Below are 13,972 nucleotides of genomic sequence, written 5' to 3' on the forward strand. Positions count from 1 at the left end.
TGCTTCCGACCAGGCGATATCGTCCTGGCACGAGTGTTGCATCAGATCGAGCTGAACGTGTTCCACCTGTCGACGGCGGACAATGAGCTTGGCGTCGTTATTGCAATATCGCCAAGTTCCCGAGCTATCTCGGGAGCAGATACCATTCCGATGGTGCCGGTTTGCTGGACGGAAGTTCAGTGTCCTGTAACGTTGGTCAAAGAACCGCGGAAAGTGGCAAAAGTTGTACCCGAGAAAGGTGGACCGCTAAGCACAGCGCTTGCTTTATTTTGATAGAATAAATGTAATGACATGAATTATACATTTTTTTGTTTTCCTAGTTTTTATGTTGCGACCGGATTGTTCCTATTGTTTCCGTACATTTGAGAATAATTCAATCAATTCATCTCACAGTTCAAAGTAAACATTCGTGGAATCTTTCGTTAAAAAGCAACGTCCTGACATCAACGTTTATAGTAGCAGGCTGGACGATTCGTTCGGCATTTCAGTAAATAGCTTAGGACCATTGTTCTGAAAGAGCTGCCGTTGAAAATGGGTAGAATCTGAAACGAATATTTTCCTACAAAATGCGAACCATGAAATACTTAATATCGAACAAACAGGGGGAATTCGCGAAGCCGGATAAAGGTTTGTTTACATCTGCGATTCGCAGCTGTCAAACGGTGACAGTGACGAGAAAACAAAAACATCGATAAATGGTGAAAATTTACTTCACATAATCAGCACCAATTTTGCTATTACACTGCTGCAAAAAGCAGTATTTCGCTGCATTTTGTCGGTTTTATAAAGTCAGTTCCGTTCTTTTTTTCTAATCATGCGCAAGGTGGTGGTGATACTGAAATCGGAAAGTGAAAACACGGACAATTACGGGGCGCTGCTGGAGAAGCATGGGTTTGAGCCCGTTTTCATTCCGACGCTGGAGTTTTCTTTCAAGCACCTCGACGTTCTGCGGGACCGATTGCTTTCGCCTTACAAATACTCAGGGCTGATATTCACCAGTCCCCGGAGCATAACAGCCGTCCGGGACGCTGTGCAGGGTCAGAAGCTAAAAGACGACTGGAAAACGCTGGAGAACTATTCCGTTGGGGAAACGTCCCGTGATCTGATCCAGAGAACGCTCGATCTTGACACGAAGGGTCACCACGCGGGGAATGCGAGCAATTTGGCCGATTTCATAAAGACCGATCTGTACAACAAAACCGTAACGATGCCCTTTCTCTTTCCCTGCGGCAACCTCAAGCAGGACGTGTTGCAGAACAAGCTGTCCGAGTACGGTTACTCGCTGGATTCGGTCGAAGTGTACGAAACGGTGCCTCATCGGGAACTGGAAAGCAATTTGGTCGCCCTATTTCAGGGTGAGCGCGAAGAGAAGAGTGATCGTCGAATCGACAGCCTACTGTTCTTCAGCCCGTCTGGCATCAATTACTGTGCGCACGTGTTTGAGAAGCATCGAATAAATTTGGCCGGGAAAAAGATCGTAGCGATCGGACCGAGTACGAAGAAAGCGATCGAAAACAAGGGCATCACGGTGCACCGAACCGCAGAAAAACCGTCTCCCGATTATGTGATGAGTGCCCTCTTGCAGGACACCTAAGGCTCCACCAGCACACGGAACACCAAGGACCGGGAAAATGCAAGATGTTTCGATGACCGGAGACAGCGAGACAGAGGCAGTCCGAACAGGCGCGCCATGCGAATGTGCAATAACAATCCGTCTTAGATGTTTATTTTCCTGAATGTTGATTCGAAAGACGAACTAGAAAAATAGCACCCTTATGACACCGTAGCGGGTGTTGTTGGCGATTGTGTCGGGCGTACTAAGTGGGATTTGTTAAACCTTTTAAGGAATTTGAAAAAAGCTTAATCTCGACGCTACTGAAAGTCAGTGTTATCGGAACGTTGTTACATTATAGAGAGTATACTAGCCAGTTGGAACTAATATGGGTCGGAGTTTGTTGGACTTGTTTCCGTAACATTGCCCTTCCTTCAATCTACATAGCATAGCTTAGTTGTTTCGCCTTTTTTCTACTCTCACTATGAACCTGTTAATTACCAGTGTCCTTAGCAATGCGGCACTAAAAAGAGGTCAATTTTTAGCGCTGTTTTATAGAACCGAAGAAAGGGGTGATTTAGATGGAAAGTAGTAGTTACTGTATACAGAATACACGTATGTCGATAAGCCAAAAGAAGAAACAATAACGAACACTAAGTTCCTCGCTCCATCGATGTGTAGTAGTACGGCCTAGCCGCAAAGGAACTAGAAACTGAGCTCGTAAGAGATTTATATTTAATCATAATCCGTTTTCTTGGAAAACATTTTTATTTTATTCAATTTATTTTTCTTCATACCGGAAGCGTCAATAGAAAAAGAGAACCCTTCGGTAGATCCTTCCATTTTTTTATATAAGCTAGTTGATAGCAATATGAACTTATTTGTTCGGCCATCTAAACACCTAAATAACGAGAGACGAACTCGAAATAAAGAAATACCAATGCCATGTGTGGCAGAATGTTGAACGTTGAAACCCAGTAGCGAACCGTTTCTTCACTAGCGCATGAGGAAGCTATTTGAAACTCAAACTCTTTAAAAACCTTTTTCGCATCTATTAGAAGTTAGAAGTAGACCTTCCACCTTTTCTTTCTATTTTTAGTTATTGATGCATGCAACATTACTGTTCGTAGAGAGCTTTCATCATTAACAATTTTTCTCATCTTTCATCAGCTAAAAGCTTTTGGATTGAGATATAAAAAAGGAACGTTAACAAAATGGCATTTCGAAATTCAGCTGGTTTTTCTGCCGCATGGGGCCGTAAAACGGTAAGAATATCTAAAGTGAATCGTCCACGTCAATTCTGCGATCGCAAAAAAGCGACCGATCACCGTGACCACCGCGCGGTGCAGGCTGATAAAACACAAAAATTTCATGCCGCCGCAGAATATTGACCGTTGCCGCTTGTTATGTATTATTATAATTATTGCCGACGGTATATATGCGCTGGTAATTAGGTAAAAGTGGTAATTCTGGGCGCAAAAAAGCGAATGCCAGAAACCTCTCAAGCTGAAGCGGTATAAATGTGTATAAAAATGCGGTAACACACGGCATGATTCGGCCATCATTATCGCATCAAGAAAATGCCACAATTTCAGCATTTTATATCTTATTTTGGACGGTCCTTGGCGGAACGGGCGGCCAGTGGCTTCTGTTGCCGGTGGCACTTTACTCGGCATTGCCGACGGATCTTAATTTGCGGCAGATGAAGAAATGAAATCAATATTATTTTTATGTCCACTGTTCGAGTGGAACCGGTACATGCTCCAGAAGCCGTATGGTAATGAGGAGCAGCCTCCCGGTTGCTATCTGTTGGGTTGTCCTTTCGCAAACTCTTTCACAAACATGCTGCACACCACTGGACGGGGTGTAGGACAGTGAGTTTTGATTAAAAAATATATACATGCTAACGGGAAGCGGGTGGTGATCTCCTTTTTGATGGACGACAGCGGTGATTAGCTGGCCGAGCGGTCGTAGGAGTTGATTGGTTTTCGTGCGCTGAAGGAGCGATAATTGGAGAGCTTGAAATTGGATCGAATTTTCGGACTCGTTACGAAACGGTCAACTCCAATCGATCGAACGGAGATAGAATTCGCGTGGAAGATTAACGTCATAAAATTAATTAATTGATTTTTCGAACGCAACGTGACTTCCTTTGCAGCGAAGCATAACTAGTCGGGGCAGGGCAAACTTTTCATAAAATTCACGAAAGTTACTCCCGACAGTCCCCGGCGCCGAAACCGGCCCGACCGGTCAGTCGTAGGAGTCGAAGGATACTTACGAACGGCTTCAAGCGAGGACCGCTGTGTGGCAAAACAAGACATTTTAAATACTTGATAGGTTTCGGTTTCGAACATTATTTTTCCGTTTTCCACTTCGTCCACTTTTCTCCGCCGTCTCACGACGTTGTTTATGGGCTTTGTTGGGGTATTTCGCATATTTTTAATTAACTTGCCCACAGTTTATTGCCGCGTACCGGGCGGTGGCGGTGGTGGCGGGATACCGGCCGGCTTCCGAGGTCCTTCGGGAGGTGATAAAAATGGATTATTTCGGTTCCCTGCTGAGGGACGCTCCGGTCGGGGCGATTCTGTGCCATAAAGAAGGGTAAGCGTTTTGGAACATCAGATTTGGCTTTTGGGCGGTTCTCCGTCAGGGTATGGTGTCATAAGAAATCAGTTGATTGTTTACCACTGTTTATGCTTTTGTTTTCAGCATGCGGTCATATTTGTTCTTGTTTTATCTTCTTTTCGGTCCCCTTTTACCTACCAGTAAAATCCATCTGAATGGGCGATGGAGTAAAGTCCGCCGGAGAAATCGGTTCGTACGGACGAGTCACCGTGCTCCGCTGATTGTCCTGCGGATCTCCAGTGTTGAACGACGTTTCGGGATACCTTGGATCGTTGAAATCTTCCGACCAAGGGCTCATGGTGTTATTATCGTAAGCTGTACGAGATGGCGTTGAAGGATCGATAAAGAAAATCGTATTAACTTCGGAGCTTTCATAATTGCCGATATTGAAAAGCGATGGTGTTTGGACATTCTCTTGAAGCATTTTATGGGGCAGACAGACAATTATTAAGAATGTTGCACGTAAAGTGTATCTCAATAACTATGAGATCCTGCAATTGCTTACCGTACTGTGCCTCGGCCTCGGCAGGATTGTAGGGATCGCCTGTTGGAAAGAACGTCGGCACAACCTGGTGTGGTGACGGGAACATCGAAATATCGAACTCTTTCTTCTTGAGTTCGTTCTTGTCGTCATCCGCCGAGAAGCCGTGACTGTTGCGAGAAACTCTGCGAAAAATGAAGAGAAGTTCTTTCAAGTTCCTGCCCTTTGCACACTGATACGATCAACTCCCCGAAAGCCCTCACCTTCGGTAGTCCTGGAAAATGTCAATCTTCCAAATTGTGTACAGAATAAACATGAACGTCCCCACGATCGCGAGGCTGATGGCGATCCAGGTGATCAGAATGCGACCGTTCTCCGGCATAATGTACACCTCGATGCCGGTCCGCTGAACCTCCATCTGTCCGAATTCGGTCCACATCTCCTCCAACCGTTCGACATTCAGTTCGTACGCGGGCTCGGTAGCTTCAGTCGTCGAGATCGATATGAATCCCTTCTGCAGGAATTTATTACCGAACCCGAAGTCGAGTCCCTCGTCGTCGTCCCCCAGCTCATAAAATATGGGTCGCAACGGAACGGCAAACTCTAGTCGGACGCAGTTCTCAAAGTTACGCCATGTATCGGGACACTTGCGGGCTAGCAGCTTCACATCAAACGATCTGTTTTTTTTGGGTAAAGAACATGTGTTAATCCATCCACCGACCCGGCCGAGACCTTGCTGGACTCTTACCGACTAGGCATGTAGCTAAGGTTGTGACTGTTGATGTACTGGTTGCTCGCGTTCGATATTGCTTCCTTGATCGACGTCCAGGTGCTTTGCAGTTCCATCAGGTCGGCCGTGATGACCAGCTCCTTGATCGTCCACTGCAGCTCCTCTTGCGGTACGATCACCTCCGTCGTTGTGGGGGTTGTCGGTGAATTCAGCTCACCGTACGGGGCGTACGAAAGCCGAAATCCGCGATGTTTCTGCTCCACTTCCGGTTTCTGCTGTGCCACGAAGTGGATCGTGAAGAAGGTCGTGTGGCTGATTAGGAACCGTATCGGTTCCTGGTAGGTTCCCGTCAGCACGGGTCCCTTTTCATTCACGTCATCCACATTGCCCGGCCGAATGTACAGGAAGTCGGTGGTGGGGTTGAGGTCCAAGTCATGAATCGTGATTTGCACCCCGCGGCTACCGTCAACGGAGAAACTGCTCAGAGATGAATTAGTAACTTTCCGACGGTCGTGCTCCCAAAACTTCACCTACTTGCGCATATTGTTCACCTCGTTGGGGTACGGCTGGGGATACCCCGGAGACTCCAGGATAACTTCTTCCGGATGTTGGTCCAAATATTTCTGCACACCCTGTTCTCGCGTTTCACCTTCGGCCAGCCCGTATAGGATCGTAGCGTTAAGCTGCTTCAGCCCGCCTTTTGCATCTCCGTTCGCGTTGTCAGTTGGCTCACTGCTTGTCTCCGGTCGCAACGGTATTTGAAGGGGTGGGCGGATGGACTGATCAGCCCTTGTCGGTTCTTCTTCATCTCCGGATCCCTCCCTGGATTCGCCAATGGACGAACCATCTCCTACCGGAATGTTCTCCGTCATATCTTGAAGCTCCACATCCTGCTGCTCATCGATGACGGGTGGTTTCTCGCCAAGTAGAGCCTCTTCTCGCGGACCGGGACGCATACCGGGTAACCGGAGACGCTGACCATCGGGAGTCTCATTTGGGGGTGCGAAATCGGCAAATTTACCGCCACCAGTAGCTTGTCCTTCTTTTGGTAACCCATCACTCAGTATTCTCTCAGCGGACGTTTCATCAGGCGGACAGATCACATAGTCATCGAGCAGTGGATCCTTTTCAGGTACTGGATCCCCGTGTGCCAGGTCAGCCACTTCCTGAGCGATTTGTTCTTCTTGCTGTTGTGCCACCGCAGATTTGCTGGTTGCTGGAAAGTAGATATATTTTTTCCATTTTCATTAACGTCACTATAAAACATTCAATTGCCTCACACAGCCCGATTGCGAATAGCAGTTGCAGTCTACGACTTATCTTATCGCTCCGTTGTTTGCTCATTCAATTTCTTCTCCATGGACAAGAGGGGCTTTTCCACAAAAAATCATTTCTTAGCTCATTCGGAGGAATATGCTAGAACATCTCCATAATCCTGCTCGGTTGGTCGGATATTCTAATTGTTCAATTAATGTTCGACCACTTACCCGCCAGCCCTAACAATAGTGTGATCACAGCAAACTGCCATCGTCGTTGAAACATTTTCCTGGCTGTCACTCAAATATTAGGCTCCTTTGATGTCAGCCTCCGAGGTTCGTTTAACTATTCTCTTCGGGTCAGTGCTTGTGCTGTTCTTACACCACAACATTACCCGCAGTTTGAACGCGGAAATGACCACCACCCGTTGGGTGAAGCGAAAGCCCGTTGTGCAGTCACGATTTCGGTAAAAAGCATACTGAACGAGCGAGTGACGAAAATACTACCGGCAGCTAGCACTTTACGTGAAGATACACTTGAGGTAGCGTTATCGACCGCGCAGTTGATAAGACGCCGTGAAGATACGGGGCATATCTTGGAGCGCAATCAGCCATCGGTTGGGTATTACTATTGGCATCGGGTTCTTTCTTTTTTCAAACTGTAAACTGTATCGCCATTAAGACGTGTAACGGAAAACAAACGATGGGTGAAAAGAAATTTCGGTCTTGATCACGGGTCCGTGATAGGGGAGATATCGTATCACGCCGAAAGGATAACAGGGGGTGTAGCTCAGATGGTAGAGCGCTCGCTTAGCATGTGAGAGGTACCGGGATCGATACCCGGCATCTCCAGACAAAGAAACAAAACGCTATTTTACTTTTTTCACAGGAAGTACTTTTAGTTCAAAAGTTTGGTGATCGTTTTTAGTAACGCATACGCTAATTTGAAAATAAAATTTATTTTGATAAATCAAACATCGGTGCGAAACGTACGAAGGCTCCCGTTGCGTTCGCAATTTAAGCTTTATATTGTCCGCCGAGCACGGTGTGCCATATATCTGCGATCGGCGCTGCCCGCTGGGTCGCCCTGGTGCTTGTGGATCGAATATTAATATTTTAAATGGCTGCTTCCTAAAATACAAACCGCACAGCCACGAAACGTGATCGCGCGAATGAGATGTGGAATGGATAAGAAGGTGAGCACCGATAAAGCGGACGCACGGTGAGTTTTAAGTGCGTTCCGAGACGACGTCGTGTCCGATCCGACAGCTGCTACACCGCCACCGGTATTGTGCACGATCGCGCGGAATTCGCAAAGTAATCGAAAGACCTCCTATCGGCGCTCATCAATCATTGGCGAGCCGCGCTCCGCAGATGAGGTGACCGTTAATTGAAGATATTCAACAATTTCATTAACATTGACCCGGTTGGGGCCAGGATCCAGGGTGGCTGCGGCCTCCTCCGGTCCGGGGCTCCTGGTGTGGCGGACGGGTGCTTCCTTGTGGCGACGCGACAGGACCCGCCAGAGATAATATCGGCAATTAGTGATTATTAATTATGGCCGGACCCCGGCGGTGTTGGCGAGTAATTGAAAAGCTGGACACACCGTTCAGCGGGGTTTCTTCCCGTGCTTCCAGACTGAACGTGCTTCCCGGGAGTTTCCGACGCGAGATTGGCAGACCAGAAAATTGCCCAGCGCCTCAACAATCCGGCCGAGCAGGAGTCGCGGCGTGCATTCCGGTGGAGAATCGTACAAAACGGCTTCCTGCCGTCTGATACAACTTTATGTGTCGCGCAATGTCCGGAGATGCCTTCATCTTTCGGGTGCCAGCAGCCGTGCGGAATTCGCACGACACGTCCGAAGGATTCCGTCGGACATTGGCAGAACATTCCGAACAGCGAGTCACCGAGAAATGTGGTGCAGAGCAAAATTCCTCCGATTGTAAGAGAACCTCGTTTACGTCGGGCCGTACGTCGAACATTAGGCACATTAAGAAGTCGATTCTTTTTCTCATTTATGCTATCGGCCCCATGTGGCGCGGGGTCCCGTGTTAGTGCGCACCCATGGCCGCCTCGATCTTGCGCACCCATCGCTGAATTAATGCTCCTGCTGCGGTGCAAGAGAAACGGAATAGATCGATCGACATGGATCATGTTGCAAGAATTTGCAGGCATTAATGCATTTATGTTTCACCCGATGCTACACGATCTATGCTCGTTGCTTATTCTGAGAACTAGTTCGTTTCCGGCACGGCAATACTTTTTATCAGGGTTTGAAATGTCTCACAACGGACAGCATAAATTGTCTTCAGTCTGTGCCTTATCTGAGGCACCTCGTTGCCCTCAGATGGAACGATGGGCACAAAATAGACAGAATAGCCCCAAAAACACAGCCAGTGCTGATTACCTTATTTACCTTTCGGCGCCATACTTTCCGTGCCCTCCGATTTTTTAACACGTATTTACTCACCGATAATAACTATAATTATGAATTTGCGCCAAAGCGAGAAGCAGTCAAGGTTTCTTCCCTCTTTTTTTTCTACCGTACGATAAACGAAATAAAATTGCCAGCCCAAAAGGCAATTAAAATACAGGCAACGATCGGGCAGCCGGTCGGGAAGGACTTATGCTCCAGAATGCGGCGGGCGAGTGCGGTGGGCCGGGCCTTTGCTGAGGTTGCAAACTCGTGCACCGGTCGTAAAGTTGAACCTGTGTGTGGTGATCGGCAGGATCGTGGCAATAAGTTCCGTCGTGTCCCTGTGTGCTTTTCCTTTTGCAGTTTCCTGCACGGGCTGAGGTGGAAATAATGTTGTCAAAATTATTAACGGAGGCCACCACGAACGGGTGCTGAGCGTACGCGACGCGCGTGGGCTGATAATGGTCCGTAAATTATATTGTTTCTTCCCTGCGGCCCCTACAACCGGCCAGGAGATGCGATCGAATCGTACCGTCTCGGATCCTGGTGGGAGCCTCACGAGTCCGTGCCATTCCGTCCGTGCCTTGTGAGTCGTGTGCAGGCCAAAGGGTATGTGGGACTTCGTAAATCAACTGTTGCGAAACGAACATACAATACTTTCGACAGAAACTTATTAAAGGGCCCCAACCGGAGGGCGATAGTGAGGGAGAGTGATGATAATTGTGTCTGCTCGTTAGTATCACCACGATGTTGTGATGTTTCGATGTTTATGTTTCGAAAAATGAACCCCAAAAGAGAGCCGGGGGACATTTGAAACCAACTTTAATTCCTCTAATATCCGGTGATCTCGATCGACACCAGGGAACGGCACCGAGGGAGTGCGAGCGATTACAGAGACCGCCGACGGTGATAAAAAAAACTCCAATACCATTATATCCACCAAGAATGTCCGGGGGCTTCAGAGGTCCACGTCGGCCCGCGATGCACGTTTTGAGCTCAATCAACCTCGGTCTTCTTCGGTTCGCTTGGCGTTTTGGCGTTTGTTTGTTACGCCGTAAAATGTGCGAATTCACATGTTCCACCGACCGACTTTGATGAATCAAAGGAGCGGTTGGTGGTTCCTCCAGAACACGCCGGTTGAAGGATGCTGAAATGCTGGCCGGCCGGTGCAATACCCATTCATGCACCGGCCCGGGCCCGGCCGAATGGACCATAAAGGCTGGCTTTAACGGCCCAATTAAATTGTGATAAGATTAAAGCAGCGTTCTTTACTTTCCTTTACGACTGCCCCAATCAAGGTGCGTTAAGTACCGGTGGTGGTCGGTGGAGCTTCGCCCGGGCAGGTTGGCCGCTCTGGCCAGGAAATGGGTAACGGTTACAGATCGCGACAGTTGTTACCGCGGTGGACTTTTTACGATCCCGTGGCGAGGCCTCTGGAGACGAAGAGGTTTTGGAGGCCGCGCTTTGGTTTGTGGCGAAATTGGAGCATGATCGTTAAGACGCCCGTCAGCCCGTCAGGGTGATCATCTTGCGCTCCGGGCACAGTGCCGCTGGAGATTGTATATTATCGGTGCGGGACTGTAAACTGCTCTGGCTATCTGATCTGCTTGCGGCAGACCCCGCCAGTTGGCCTACCGGATGTTGGAGTTGAAGTGAAGGTTTCCACGTGCCCAGTTTGTCTCCAGTGAATGGCCATATATGAAGTGTGCGTAGATTTTTTTTGACAAATATAAAATTGCCATTCAACAGGATTTGACTCAGCCAGATAGACCGGTAGATCCGTGCCACGTTTATCTAACATAAAAAACAGCAAGCTAATCTTTCGATTTCGCCATTTCTATTGCTACCTTTGGAGGCAACATTTGGAGTGGACTCGATTTGCCTCCAGAAACCAGAGCGCCCAGTCTGGCCGTCGTAAACACAACACGGACCCGGCGCAAAACGTTGCGATCACGTAGTTTGTTCGCCGTTTTATGACACGGCCGTCTCCGTATCGGCAGTGGCCATCGACGAGCTAGGTCTTCGTCGGGGAAGCTTCTCCCATTCGCTGTTAGTAGCAAAAACCGGGACACACCACATTTAGAAGACGGAGCCCGCGAGCCCGCGCAGCCGTGTTGATAGAAAATTGGCCAAAAAACACCAGAAGCTGTGAAACAACTAGTGCCCTGGGTGCAAACATTTTCGTGTCACATAAAATTACGAACGCCAAGGTTTATGGCGTTGGGGAGCTGTTAGTTTGAGCGTATTTGCGCGCCCCGAGCCCCGGACGGATGTTTGCGTCTGTCTGGTGTTCATCGTTCTTGGTAAAACCATTGGACATGCGCCCGAGCCCGGCCACCGGTCTTTCGGAGGAACCGCAGACGCCGTACGATCCTTTAAATTGGCATGTTTAGAAACGCGTCTTGTGGATAAGCGCAGCCGAAGGAAGCGGCCACACGACGCCAGCGTTTGATGAAGCTAAACGACTTAATGACATGATGATGTCCGCTCTGGCGAAGCACCGTTTTTGTGTGGCTCTGTCTTTCGCTAACCTCAAACATAAATCAGCTAATTGTGGAGCGTCGTAAAAACGGACTGGTTCAGATTCATTTGCATTACATTCGCTCGGCACGTGGCCCATTTACAAAAGGGACTTATCTCAACTTTGGTTTCAAACTATCGCAATTTATTGATTTTGTACACATCTAGGCGAGTCTTTCAATCCAACTGATGACTCAAAAGGGCCCATCAAACACTGCGTCGGCCGGCACTGGCCCGTAAGCAGCGCTGTGTTGCTGCCCTTCGTAACACAAAAAATAATAAAACAAAACAAACAATAAATAAACAATCGTACATGGTATTAAACATAAGCACGGGACCCGGACTGACCTTAAGTTCACACTGACCCGATTTGTTGCCCGTCGGGCAAGATCATTATTTTTCCATTGGTCGGTCGGTTCGTCGCTTGCGGCCCACAGCAGTCGAGCGTAATTTCCGACCGGCCGGCCTGGGACGTCCCACAGTTCACAGCCTCCGGTCGGCACCGATGCTTATTACCGGCCGGTCGCACTAATCAACACATAAACACCGAAAGCCAATTAGTGCATGATTTTCGGCTTTTCAGCATGTTTCGGCGCCCGTGTGGAGCATCACTCGGCGTCCGATGCTACCGAAGTTAGCCTTCTGTCCGGCGGGGGGTTTCCCCACCAGACCGATCAATCTCACGGCGTGCCTCGTGACTTGTCACCTCCTTCACGGACCGTCGTCGTCGTCGTCGTCGTCGCCGCTCACCCGCCGCTGGCCCTGTATTCGGTGACCCTGAGCGTGGTGATCAAAATGAGCGCAGAAGCGAAGAACTCTTTCGGGGCCAAATCGAATCAATCGAAATTATTGATGCTCACACGTGGACAGGAGGGAACACAGAAAACGGCACCGCTTTTTTTTGGTCAATGTGCCCCCTCTCGATCGGACCTCGATCGCTGATACCTTTTAATTTCTGCTCTCCTACACATCGTTTCCCACATCCCACGGATCTTTTCGCGAGGTTCGCGGTCACGGCGTCAGCACCGGTAAGCCCCAATTAAATCGCTTGGGTTCGGGTTTTTTTTTTCCGCCTGCGACCTGCGCTCCGGAGAGCTCCACTTTTCTATCGTGCCTTTCATCGTGTTCATTGGCACATTGTCGAAAGCGCCGTGGAAGCGGTCCCAATACCGCTACGGGGGTTGTGAGACAAGGTCCCACACACTAATCTCGCGACTCGTCGTCACATTGTGTCACGCGGCTTAGAATGTCACCAGGGTCGTGCCGCCTCGGGACTGTGGCGCTGATCGATCGGTCCACTGCTGCCACCAAACTCGCCGTGGCCCCGTTCCGGGCCGGGACGGGCCGATCGTGCGGGCCCGAGGTGCGCGTTATTAATAACGCTCGTCATACACTTCGACGGCTGCGAGACCACCAGAGTCGAAGGACACCGGTCGCAAGTCGCGCTCCAGCTTCCTATCGTGCTCGATCTTTATGCGATCCGCGCGCCGGCTTTGGCCGGTTGCCATTTCGAAGCGAGGCAGCGCGGCCGTACCCCAGGCCGGGGCTGGCAATAAAACTAATAGCTCCAGGCTGCGCTCAACAACACTTTGCTGACATTCCGCGTTACGTCAATTGTTTTATAATAATCCCCGGCGGACAGACGGACCGAAGCGAACCGGGCCGTTCAAGGTGTTGGTTGCCGATCGCGACATGTTTCCCCGACATTGTCGGAGATGAACTGCAACAAGCAGAGATAAGAGTAGCGTTGGATGAAAGTCACCCTCAAGCTGGCCTAAAACATGAAGGTCTTGACAAAATCGCGAGGAACCATCCGAGGGACCACGCTCTAGCACTCCCAGAAGGGCCAGCAAAACTATCTCACATTTCACCTTGCAAATGCACACAGCTCCGGTGGACCTTATCATGCCCGAGGTCCAAGTTGGGTGATCGTATCCATTCCAGCGCGCGCTAGGTCATGCGCTTGTAATCCGAGTCTCTCACGAACGACGTGAAGGAGAAAAATTGCCACCAGGACCCAGGATGGATTCAGGTTCGCGGGTCCGGCCGGTCGTGCCGGAGCAATAAAGTGCCAAACCGGCAGCGTACGATCGGCTCGGCTCCATCTTGGGCTCGCGGAGCTAATCGTATTGACGCACAGGTTATGTAATATCGCACCTTGTCACCGTTGGCGCTCAGAAGTTGGCCACCTGTTGGCCCGGGCGGTGGGGATTCACGTCCAGTGGCAGCCGGTGGGCAGTCCGTCCCGGGTTTTGCTCCGCACAGACGCCGAAGTGATTTATTTACCAAACTGCGTCCAATCGACGCCCGAACCGTTGGGAGGTGCATAGGCAGATCACGTGACACGGGTAGGCCACCGTCCACCGTCCACCGGAGACGGGAGATACGCGCA

The 13,972-nt window shown here is 49.5% G+C and overlaps 2 protein-coding genes and 1 non-coding gene across 4 annotated transcripts; 2 read left to right on the forward strand and 1 right to left on the reverse strand.

Moving 5' to 3' along the window:
• Positions 1–735: 735 nt before the first annotated feature.
• LOC131209741 (uroporphyrinogen-III synthase-like) lies at positions 736–2,523 on the forward strand. The gene has a single exon (XM_058202872.1). The coding sequence runs from the start codon at positions 815–817 to the stop codon at positions 1,592–1,594; it is 780 nt and encodes a 259-aa protein (XP_058058855.1). The 5' UTR covers positions 736–814; the 3' UTR covers positions 1,595–2,523.
• A 605-nt stretch (positions 2,524–3,128) lies between these two features.
• On the reverse strand, positions 3,129–7,033 carry LOC131209552 (uncharacterized). 2 transcript variants are annotated; one of them, XM_058202645.1, is made up of 7 exons: positions 6,876–7,033; positions 5,923–6,604; positions 5,407–5,865; positions 4,922–5,335; positions 4,683–4,843; positions 4,316–4,492; positions 3,129–4,070 (listed from the first exon to the last, which is right to left on the reverse strand). In XM_058202645.1, exons 1-7 carry the CDS (start codon positions 6,928–6,930, stop codon positions 4,012–4,014), a joined length of 2,007 nt encoding a protein of 668 aa, XP_058058628.1. In that variant the 5' UTR covers positions 6,931–7,033; the 3' UTR covers positions 3,129–4,011. The 2 variants fall into 2 exon arrangements, with proteins under 2 accessions (XP_058058628.1, XP_058058627.1); XM_058202644.1 differs by having other exon boundaries at positions 3,129–4,136.
• Positions 7,034–7,423: 390 nt separating this feature from the next.
• On the forward strand, positions 7,424–7,496 carry Trnaa-agc (transfer RNA alanine (anticodon AGC)). Its single transcript has one exon. It is a non-coding gene; the product is annotated as a tRNA-Ala (tRNA).
• The last annotated feature ends 6,476 nt before the right edge of the window (positions 7,497–13,972 follow it).

This window comes from Anopheles bellator, chromosome 2 (genome assembly GCF_943735745.2).
Source record: "Anopheles bellator chromosome 2, idAnoBellAS_SP24_06.2, whole genome shotgun sequence".
NCBI classification, from domain to species: domain Eukaryota; kingdom Metazoa; phylum Arthropoda; class Insecta; order Diptera; family Culicidae; genus Anopheles; species Anopheles bellator.

Bases quoted from the DNA above. Each gene is read 5' to 3' on its own strand.
- LOC131209741 (XM_058202872.1), top strand. From the start codon at position 815: ATGCGCAAGGTGGTGGTGATACTGAAATCGGAAAGTGAAAACACGGAC.
- LOC131209552 (XM_058202644.1), bottom strand. From the start codon at position 6,930: ATGTTTCAACGACGATGGCAGTTTGCTGTGATCACACTATTGTTAGGG. The intron at 5,866-5,922 runs GTAGGTGAAGTT...ATCTCTGAGCAG, and splicing joins GAGGTGAACAATATGCGCAA to TTTCTCCGTTGACGGTAGCC. The intron at 4,493-4,682 runs GTAAGCAATTGC...CATCTCGTACAG, and splicing joins CGAGGCCGAGGCACAGTACG to CTTACGATAATAACACCATG.